This window comes from Eschrichtius robustus, chromosome 7 (assembly GCF_028021215.1).
Source record: "Eschrichtius robustus isolate mEscRob2 chromosome 7, mEscRob2.pri, whole genome shotgun sequence".
NCBI classification, from domain to species: domain Eukaryota; kingdom Metazoa; phylum Chordata; class Mammalia; order Artiodactyla; family Eschrichtiidae; genus Eschrichtius; species Eschrichtius robustus.
The window spans coordinates 15,150,586-15,162,044 of NC_090830.1; the positions used below are offsets into that span (position 1 = coordinate 15,150,586).

Here is an 11,459-nt window from a genome sequence, read left to right on the forward strand (position 1 = left end):
ACAGTGACTTGATCTTTCATTGATATAGCTTGGGGGGAAAAACCAAGTTTGGGTTTTACTTAATCTTTATTTCAACTTGAATTAGTATCCAGGATTTTATCATAGTTTTCATATTTTGTTTATTGTAGGCTCATGCAACACTTCTAGGTTTGGCAAATATGGAAACTCGTTACTTTGCAAAGAAAAAAACCCTTCTTGGCTTGAGTAAATTGGCTGCATTAGCTTCAGGCTTTTCAGAAGATACACTGCAAGGAAAAATTGAAGGTAAAATACAGTATTTGAACAAGAAGACATACAAATCAGTCGTACTGTCAATGTATTCTTAGAATGTGCTCTTGTTATCATTTAATGGGGTCCATTAGAAACAGGAGCCATCTCCTTTGCGAGGAGTGCTTTCTATTCAGTGTCCTTAGGCAATTACTCAGTTACATAATTAGGATTCTCTTTTTATGGAAAAGTAATTTGTGCCTTAAATAAGAATTCCTAAAGAGTAAATTCAAATGACTTGAACAGAGTACTCTGATTACACCCCTAGTGACTCATATGCTACGAACAAACTGCAAAGAAACCTGACGTTTACTCAGTGGGTTTGCTGCAGGTGGTGATAATTCTGTAGTGGTGGTCTGCTGTAGGTGGTGGTTTGGGAGATTCTTCCTCATTCTTTTATTTTTAAACGCTAATAGTGCCTGTTGGTCTAGAGAAGTGTGTATATGTTCTGCAAGGCTGGCTGGTAGTCTGAAAGGGGAACTGTATTTTAACCTGGCCGCCAGAGTTAGATCATGTTAATCAAAATATCTTAACACAAGGCTTTATTATTTCTGGTTCCCCCCCCCACTTCTGGTCATCACTTTGCATTTTGATCACTTCTTCTTAGCTTTTGCTTTCTTAGCACAATGAGAATATTTTCAGGTCTCGTAATTTCCTACAGACTATTATCACAGTGTATCTAATTGAAGGGAGTAGATTTTTTTAAGAGATAACTTTCTATTGGTTATACAAATTTAATTATGGAAATTAGTAAAGTATAGAAAAAACAACAACAAAAAAATAAATCGTCTATAATCCCCACTGCCCTAGAGATAATTACTGTTACTTTTTTAATCCTCCCAGTCTGTTTTCTTAGGTATGGAAATTGCACAAAACAGTTTTGTTTAATTTTTACAAGGTTGGGATCATGTGGAATGATGCCAGTATTGGAATGAGCATATCTGTGATTTAGTCACTCCATTTTGCTGTAACTGCTGTTAGCAAACAGTTCTGCATCCTTTTTTCCTGCAGCCCAGCTCATTCTCATGGGTGAAGCCAGGTAATGAGAGTTTATGCAAATCAAAAGCCCCGTCACCCTATCATATGGCGATAAATAACCATTGCTGGGTAATAGGTCTGGTGCACAGTCCTCTGGCTTGTGTTTTTCCTGGCATGTACTCATGGTGGCTTTTAAGTAGATCATTTCCCTTAGTGAATGAAATTATACTAGAAACTCTGGTAAAGTAAAAAGTAGTACTTTACAGAGTAACCTTGAAATGGACTGAGAGACCTCAGATCTGGGGGACTTGTGCTTCTGAAATCCGTCTGCTCTACAGTCGCTTCAGTCGGTAGGTTTGTTTTCTTAGCTTTTCTCTCCCCTCCTAATACTTCTGCTTGCTGTGATAATCCATATGACTTGGATCAAACCCTGAATATTTGTAACATAATTAGGAATCAAGAATAAGCAGAATTAATAACATTCTAGGATCACTGAATAGTGATGGGATTACCTTTAGAGCTGTTCCTTTTCTTTTTAAATTCAGATTTGTTTATGACAGAGCAAAAGTGAATGTTCACCCCTCCTCCTGTGTTGCCTTCTAGAAATGGCTGAGCAGGAGCGCTTTCTGCTACACCAGGAGACCCTGCCTGAACAGCTGCTGGGCGAGAAACAGCTGAGTCTCAGTGCGATGCCGGTACTGACTGCACCGCAGCTCATTGGCGTATGTGCTTTTCAAATCCCTGCACCGTTTCTTAGTCTCAGAACAACCTCAGTGTTTCCTGGACCACGTAGTCCAGTTCCTCAGAGGAGTCATCTTTCCATTTCCTATTTTCCTGGTCACTTTCCCCTGGAGTCAGGTGTCAGAAGCTGCTTAGGAGCAGGGTGCCAGTTAGCAGAAAGCAGTGGGTCAGCCTCTGCCCCCCATAGCTCTCTGCCTGTTCCCCAAGACGCTTATCCAGGCGACCAGAAGAAATTACTTCCATTGTGCTTTTCTAGTACAGGACAGATATGTACCATGAGACATAGTTCAGGCTCTTCAAAAAAAATGGTTTTAGGAACTGGATTTGCGTAGCCTCTAAGTGCCATCGTCACCATTTTTCTCTGCAACATAGCACGTTCCTGAGGATATAGCTAGATTAGGGGCTGCAACCCAGATAAGGTAATTTTGTTGCTGTGCACACTTAATAGCCTTAATTCTGCTTCTCTCTTTTCCTTTCAAGAAAGCATTTCAAATGCAAAAGCGGTGTCATAGGATCACCTTGAATTGCCCTGATTATGTTACTAAGAAAGCAGACAATTCAAAAACTTCAGTATTTTAGTCATTATTAGTAACAGATTTCCTATCATTGAGCTCACAGCAGCCTCTCCTGATAGAGCACATTTAATTTAAAAATCTAAGGGGCTGTTGCCTCTAAGACTCACCATTATTTTATGTATTGGTAAGAAGGAAAAAGTTGTCCAACTTTACCTTGATACTGAATCAATTGTAATACTACATTCCAATTTCAGGGATGTTAACATTGTGGGGAAAAAAGGTTCAGAAACAGTGAAATAAAATATTGTTTTCAAGTGTTGTAAGACAATGACAACAAGTAGATAGCTTTTCTTCTGAAATGGTTTGAGTATTCTGAAATGGTTTGAGTATTCAGAAGCTTTTCTTCTGAAATGGTTTGAGTATTCTTCTGAATGGTTGAGTATGGATGACTTCTCTGTAAATCTCTCCAGTCTTGGTTATATGATGAGTTAAAATAATTCTCTACCTTATTTTAACTTGCCATAGCTGTATATCTGTGAAGAAAACAGAAGAGCTAACGAGTATGATTTCAAGAAAGCTTTGGACTTGCTTGAATATATTGATGAGGTGAGTAAAATCACTTGATGATCTCAGGCAAGGATCACAGTTTGTGTATGGTTTTCTGTAGAACTGAGTACATCTTGAAAATGTCTTAATTTTAAAAGACTCTCAAAAAATTAAAATAAAATACTTTCTGGTTCGGCTACCCATAACTCTTGGAATACGTATAGCTCTTTAGAAAAGCTGTCAAGAGATCTCACCTCTTGATAATTCTCACACATTTCCAGGTGTCTTTTTCCCTGCACAAATAAAAAATGTTGCTTTTCAAGGTCCTGACATATTTTTTCTCTTTCATTTATTGAGTCGTTGTTAGTTTCTCAAACTGATATGCTGCTTGTCAATTTATTCTTCATAGTATTCACCCTAAGAGAAGCTGTTTCTCAGCCTTCTTTGAATAAAAAGATTATAATGATAATTCTGTAGGGTAAGTAGTCGGCCCTGCAAATTGAAAGTAGTTTGGTAGATTATAAAGACAATAATATGTGGGCTTTTATGTTACTCTGTTTAAAATCTTGACTCTCTCAAGCTTCTTGATAAAATCAGATTGTCTCAGAATAATCGGAAACAAATTCACACAAAGTTCTTAATAGTTTTACTCTTCTGAGTAGTATTAACGTCCCAAAGAAAGGGAAATTTTTTAAAATTATAAATTAAAGCATAATAATATTTATGCAGAATTAGGAGTTGATATAACTCAAATTTAAGCATGTATTTTTTAAAATCAGGACTTAATGAGGATTTTTTTGTTTTGCTGTGAAGGAGGAAGCTATAAATATAAATGATCTAAAACTGGAAATCCTTTGCAAAGCTCTTCAGAGAGATAAGTAAGTTCCCATAGTGTGAATATAAGACATTGTTTTGGAAAAGGACTCTTTAGGAAGGTTATGATACCATACACATCAAATCGTTTTGTAACCTAATTGTATTGTAACGTGTATTATAAAAATGTTAATGGTTTCATTAGCAATCCTAATTTTTTTTATTCAATAATTAAGGAATAGCTTAAGGACTTGGGACCACTGGTATTATAATTCTCTACTTTTGATTTTAAATTTTACACTGTCAGTTTGCACAGAAATGTGTATGTTCCTTATTTTCACAGAAGTTGGGCCAGTTCTGCCAAGAAAGACTTGAGGCTACATTTTTTTTTTTTTTAAATAAGAAGTTAGTACAGTTTGAGAATCAGTACCCTCTTCTAAGTTATTGCGACGTCTTTTTCACTGTAACCTCCCTGCAGAGGAGGATTTCTGTCCACTGGAACGGTGGTGTTAAGATTCAGTGGCAAAGAGAGACAGAATAATCAGCTGTAGAGATGGATTTTCCCCAGGGAAAGAATTTTAAAGAGAGCGTGACTTGAGTGCTAAAAGCCTTCTCTACTCAGTTTTCCTTTTTGCTGTGGCTTTGAGAACTTGCAGTGGAACTATTTTTACTAAAGCATTTCTTCCTCTAATCACTCCCAGATAGTTAAAATTGTTGTCAAATTTGGTCTTGGAGGTCATCCTCTGAAGCATCTAGCTCTGCCTGTTGGGTTCTCCTTCCCAATCATAAAAAATGTATTATGTCATTTGACTGGAATTCCTTGTCTTGGCTTCCTGATTAAACACTTCAGGGTATCATGAGGGATATAGCCATTGATTACTACAAAGCAGTGGTTCTGTGGATTTGTATTTCAGTAGTAGATAATCTCAACTAGATAAAGAAAACTTTTTAGGTCACACCAGACACTAGTTGCCATTTTACTTTTATGAGAAACAGAATATAACATTTTTTAACTATCGCCTGTGCTCTGAAGGGTCATACTTTGGGGTCGTTACTAGGTTGTTACTTATAGAATTTTCTTGGGAAAGATACCTCACTACTTGGTTTTGACATCGAATACATGCTGGTTATACTGGGCGAATAGCTACCTGAGTATAGCATCTCATATCTAATAGAGAAACTCTGGGTATATCCAACATTTAAAGCTCCTTTATTTAAATAGTTTTCAACAGTATCACAAAACTCAAGATTCTTCACCCCCTACAAACATCAAAACAAATCCACAATAGCAAACAAGTCATTTGTTTCAGATTATGGCCACAGTTTCATTTTCTCCTCACAGTGATTTTGTTTTCTAGCTGGTCCAGTTCAGATGGTAAAGATGATCCAATTGAAGTATCTAAAGACAGTATATTTGTGAAAATCTTACAGAAACTTTTAAAAGATGGTAAGTGGTTTGTTCATGTTGGAAATTAGTGTCACTCCTCAGTTTTAGAATCTTAGAATAATGGGGATTTGCCTAGGTGTCAAATGCCAGGGGGTTAAAATTAAACGGTATCATACTTAGAATTAGAGAAATTTGTTTAAAATAAAGGGAGGGCTCTTTCCTCCCCTACACGTTGAGGAGCTGTGTCATGGTGGAGTTGCCATCTGCTTGGCCACTTAACTCTTGTGAAGATTGAAAACCTAAAATGTGACTTTTTTGGTATATCCCGTACTGAACTGGCCATACCATGCTTGAGAGCAAACTACAAACTGTTTTATCAATCCATTTTGGACATTAATACTATAAAATTAGTTTTAAGAACAAAATAAGGGACTTCCCTGGCGGTCCAGTGGTTAAGACTTCGCCTTCCAATGCAGGGGGTGCGGGTTCAGTCCCTGGTTGGGGAGCTAATATCCCACATGCTTCAGGGCCAAAAAACCAAAACATAAAACAGAAGCAATATTGTAACAAATTCAATAAAGACTTTAAAACTGGTCCACGTCAAAAAAAAAAAAAAAAAGAACAAAATAAAAGGAGACAGGAAGGGAGTATGTTTCGTATATGTTTTGTACCTAAGACAGTGAGCAAAATTCCATTTGCTGATCGAGGTGCAAGTAAGTAAAGAAGCGTTTATGGTTAAATGTTTATTATGAAGGGAGAAGATGAATTAGAGGGTACTTAACTTTTACTTTCATATAACTGGAGCTTAATATATGGAGAAAGACTAGAGGTGAGAGATTTTCCACATTTTATACATAAAGACAAGTGTGGCTCATTTGTTGTAGAATTATTAAATCAAAATATATGATGATAATCCAGGCAGTGTGCAAAATAGGCTAACCTAGTGTTTACCAGTCTTTTCAGATATAAGGACACTCTCTTTAATACCAGCTGGAAAAAAGTACACAATGACAAAAAACTACAGTAAATTCAACAGCCCTTCTAAATGGATGTGGATTTTATTCATGATGCTGACATTTACACACATTCAGAAATTTCTGTACATATATCTGCAAGACACATTATTTAATCTACATAAGACATGCCCGGCCCAGGGCCTGGTACATAGTAGTTACCCAACAAACATTTGTTCTTTGAATGCCTAGAATTATTTTACAGATTCATAGCCCCAGTTCTTCTGTAATAGATTCCACTCTGCAGTCCTCTGCTTGAGAATCACTGGCTTAACCGAAATGACGGGGGCCTCAGAGAAGCACTGTGGAGCTCACCATACCAGCCAATATGCTGAGGTGAAGGAGCAGCAAACCCTCGGTGTTTACATGCCGGAAGTTCGCTCTGGATAGAGCTGTCGACCTCAGCATGTCGACCTGGATGTTTACTTAGGAAAAATGAATACTTGACTACCCCGCATTGACAGTAGATTTACTGAATGCTTTTCTTCTCAAAGATGAATAAATAACACAAAGGGAATTAAGCCTTTTCATTGTCAAAAAAATAAAAATAAAAAATTAAATAATGAAGGGGTATAGCAAAAGAAAATATCTTTTGCTTAAAAATACTTGAAATTCAGACAGTTAAAATATATCTACTAGGCTTTCTCTTTTCTAGATTTGGAATTGAAGAAATAACTGGATATGGTTGATTTCTCTGTGCTGTTGAAGAGATTCATTCGGACCCAAATCTGATGCTTTCCATGAAGTTAGTTCTTGTAAAGGTGCCACTGAACCGAATTGTGGCTAATTAAGTATTTGGTGCTATTTAAAGTTCACTTTTCAGTTTTTGCTATTTTTAGATTATAAATCATAGATGAAAAACAGAAATAGAAACCTATAATTTTACAAAAAGAATTATTAAATTTTGACCAAAGGACAAAAACTAGTGGAAACTATTATATATAAATTATAATATGTAATGATATAATATATAATACATATAATATATATTAATAACATACATTTATAATATTATACATATATTATAAAACCAAGCCAAAGACATTTATTTTTGGAACCTTTTTAATAATATGGCTTCCATGTACAAGAGTAAATGTTTTTAAAGGGCAGATTCTGAAGGTAGATATAGATAGCTTCACATTATATTTCATAGACTTGGGCAGCCCAACAATCACTTCAGCCTGTGGAATGAATTCAGCCTGCAGATATATTTAAATTACCCACCTGGAGCTTTTCAGTTTTTACATGTTATTAAAGTACATTATACATACAGGAAAAAAATGCATGTCATTGCACGGAGTTTAACATTTTTCCTAATTAGTCTCTGGCATTTAATAGTTGAGAAGAGTTCTTACAAAAGTCTTGTTTTCTGACTTGTCTTAAAAGTCAAAAGATTTGCCTACACCAGACTGACATATTTACCTGGCAGCTGGCAGCTGGAGCTGATGAGCACTGCCCGCTTTGAAAGGGGCGCTGGTCCTAAGTTTACCAAAACCCCTAGGCCCTCTTCCTCATGGTACCTGCCAGGGCTTTGCAGGCGTTTGAGTTTTTTTGACTCCTGCTCTAAAGAAAAATAAACCATCAAATATTATGTCTAACAGAAGGCATGCATTATAAAAATAGAAGTTAAATAAGATGGTTTTTTTTAAGAGAATTAATCTTTAGGAAATTAATGTGATATTTTCACAAGTGTAATGCTGTTTTACAGAGAAAAAGTCTCTATTGAAAGTGTGTTAATTGTAATAAATGATATATAAATATTGCAGATTTAGTCTCGTAACACTTGTTATGAGATTTTTTATTGTATAATAATTATCAAAAATGGTGCTAGGCACTTAGATGGTATTAAAAATAAACAGTATTTGATTTTGAGAACCTTACGATAACGTAACAAACTATAAAATATTGCCTTATTAATTTAAAATGTTTCCTCCAGTTCTCTTTATTTATCAAATGAGAAGAATCATACATACTGTTTTGTGACTACACAGATGCTCATTGGCTTTCCAGCTCAATAGAGGACTGACTGATGAGGACATGGTTCTTCCCCCTCTCCAGTCGTAGAGAGAAACTGTAATACGTTTGGCGACACTGTAGATAGCTTTCATGGCAGTGTTTCTACTAAATTATTTTCCTGAATAGGAGAATATTGTTTGAAATACTTGTTTTCTTTTTTTTTAATTTTTAAACAATTAAATAAACCTGAAATACAAAATAAAGTTGATCAACTTCAAGGAAAATACATATTACCAAAGTTGACTCTAGAAAATAATTTTTAAAAAATTAAGCAGACCACCGCGATGAAGAGTGAGTGGCCCCTGCTTGCCGCAACTGGAGAAAGCCCTCGCACAGGAACTAAGACCCAACACAGCCATCAATCAATCAATCAATCAATCAATCAAAATAATAAAATAATAATAATAAAAATAAAAAATTAAGCAGACCAATCACCCCAGGAAAAAAACATTATAATAAATAACATAAACATAAATAAATAAATAAATAAAATAATAATAATAATAATAATAAAAATAAAAAATTAAGCAGACCAATCACCCCAGGAAAAAAACATTAAAAACCTGTTCTCAAATAAGCACCTCTGCAGTGAAGCATTTCTAGAGTGTGGGAAGACCACCCATCCAAGCAAAACAGTGGATCTTTGATCTGGGGGACAGATAAATGTCTGAACGTCTTTTAAGAAGACATGGTATAACTTGTCTTCCTTAATAATTCAGATTCCTGTCTTTCAAATTTTACAGCTGGATTATAAGCAATCTCTCACTGATACCTTCTACCTCTCACTATATGGCTGCTTAGAATGCTGTTTGCTTGGGCTTGAAATACTTATTTTCAAGTGATTATTAGTTTAAAACTTCCACACTGAAGGAATGGCTTAAGCTGTGGAGAAAAATGAAAGTATTTCAGATTGTATTAAAGACTTTAAATAGAGTGGCTGTTTGGACCACTAGGGGGAAGAACAGTCACGCAGCCCCTGCTAAGTAAAGAATGTCATATTCTCAGGCCTGCGAGTATGCTTGGCAGATGGGAAGGAATTTAGAACAGAGTATTTCCCAAGAGCAGAGTGACATTATATTTTAAATAGAAGCACAGGTGTTTTTATCATCAGTCATCTCAATTCATTTGAGAGTTATGTGAAAAAAAAAAAAAACGTTCTGTGTTTGTGTTTATAGGCATTCAGCTCAGTGAGTACCTGCCAGAGGTGAAGGACCTGCTGCAAGCAGACCAGTTGGGAAGTTTGAAGTCCAATCCTTACTTTGAGTTTGTTTTAAAAGCTAATTATGAATACTATGTCCAGGGACAAATGTGATTTTGCTAAAAATGGTCATTGTTCCTGAAAATTTGTCTGAGTGTGTCCTTATAAAAATTTTAGACCTTAAACATCTAGAAGTTTGTACAGTTTTATAACATGTATTTCTGAATTTTTTATACTTTATTTGGAAGCTACTACAAAATAGTTGTGTGACTGTAGTTTTAGTTTTCGGTTACATGATATTTTTTTCTTCCTCTTTTCCATCTGAAGTTTATCTGTGGTTTTCATACTTGCTACCCTTCCTTTTTATCTCACTCCATCCAGGGTCCTGGTTCTGGCTACATGTATGCACGGATCACTTCTAGGCTTCAGCTTCTATATCTCTAAAAATGGCAAGATTGCACTAAGTTGTCTCTGAAATTGCTGTAACTCTGGATGTTATGTACTGGACAGTGTCTGGAATATTTGGTATCTATTTTGGTTAGGTCTGGGGGAAAATATCTAGTGGGATAAATGTCAAAATTTGCTAACTTATGAAACTAAAAGACAAAGTGGGCCTAATTCATTGTGAGCTTGATAACTGATTACTTCATTGGGAAAAATGTCAGATTTGTCTACATAAATAATAGAGTATTAATAAAAGTATTTTGGTGAATAAAACATATTTATGTGGCTTTCTAATCTATCTGTAAGTTACCATATAATAGGTTATAACCTGGCAGTATGGGGATTCAGTCAGGTTTATGCATTTTCAGGATGATTTACACTGAATTCCATCTTTACCACAGTCTGTCTAGCTAATCTAGGGTGTGTGTAATGCTAGAAACCTTTATAGGTTTTCTTAATATGGCAACTGATTTAACTGAAAAGTAGTTGTCTCAAAGGTTTGTCCTGACCAATGTTGTCACTCAGTTTTTGTTGGGCTTTAAATAAAGACGGAGTTGCTGGCATATTCAGGCTTTGGCCCAGTTGAATCCTCACTAAACAACTTGCTCCAACAGCTGAAAAGGTCAGGAGTTAAATATGGTGAAGAGAGTCCGGTTCCCGGCTTCACGAAGTGCAGCTCTCGCGCCCTGTCCCCTGCAGGCTTCAGATCCCGCCTCTGAGCGTGTGTGGAAGGATGGGTTCATGGAGGAGCTGCTGTCGGCAGTCACCAGAGGAGGGAAATGGGCAGCCCGGCCTCTGTCTGCAACACGGGTGCTGGGACAGCGTGCGTCACAGTTAGGAATATCCTGAAGGGCACTAGGGGAAGTTAGGGAGAGGAACTTGTTAGACGGCCTAAGAAATGGTTGAATTCTTGTGTTAGAAGACTTTGGTTTTACAGGGCCTTACGGGTCTCACCTGTGAGATCCTGTCAGGTGATACTGTGACTGGGACACAGGACCCTGCCACCTTCATGCGCTGCCACAAACCCAGTTACCCCCGTGTGACGAAAGCCAGTCTGACGATGACCCCGGCCCATGGACCACGAGGATGTAAAGCTGCCGCTCTCACAGCAGGGTGGATAGTTGTCTCATTTTGAGGGAGAAAAAGGCTCTCTCCTACCCCTGTTAGAGATGGTAGCCATAGCTCCAAAATGGTTGGGTTTCTTAAAAATTATTTTAACAGTAATAGTGAAATTGAGGCCTAAGATATTGAGTAATGTTTTCTTCTAAATTTTAAAAATTTGTTGCACACCACAGTCTTCATTAAAGAATTACTGATTTTTATATAAACTGAGTAGTTGGCGATGACAGAGTGTAAAGGTGCTGTAAAGGTGTGCATGTTTACTAGGAAAGAGAAAGTGGACTGACTTGGAGAAGGTTTTCTTCACTCGTGTCTTTGAACGCCGCTTGAAAAGTCACAGCCTGTGGCCCCGATTATATCAAACAGGAAGGTTGGGGGCTTGATCGTGAGCAACAGGCTTTGCGTGTGGCTGTGTTTTAGGA

At 36.7% G+C, this 11,459-nt stretch overlaps 1 protein-coding gene across 2 annotated transcripts in view; it reads left to right on the forward strand.

Moving 5' to 3' along the window:
• Positions 1-9,905, forward strand: part of NUP133 (nucleoporin 133) — a 48,958-nt gene extending 39,053 nt beyond the window's left edge. For both annotated transcript variants that reach the window (XM_068547649.1, XM_068547651.1), the window contains 6 exons: positions 129-264; positions 1,849-1,967; positions 3,027-3,107; positions 3,861-3,925; positions 5,219-5,307; positions 9,452-9,905. In XM_068547649.1, coding sequence (XP_068403750.1) covers positions 129-264; positions 1,849-1,967; positions 3,027-3,107; positions 3,861-3,925; positions 5,219-5,307; positions 9,452-9,588 — 627 coding nt within the window. In that variant the 3' untranslated portion in view covers positions 9,589-9,905. The remainder of the gene's footprint in view (positions 1-128; positions 265-1,848; positions 1,968-3,026; positions 3,108-3,860; positions 3,926-5,218; positions 5,308-9,451) is intronic.
• Positions 9,906-11,459: the final 1,554 nt, after the last annotated feature.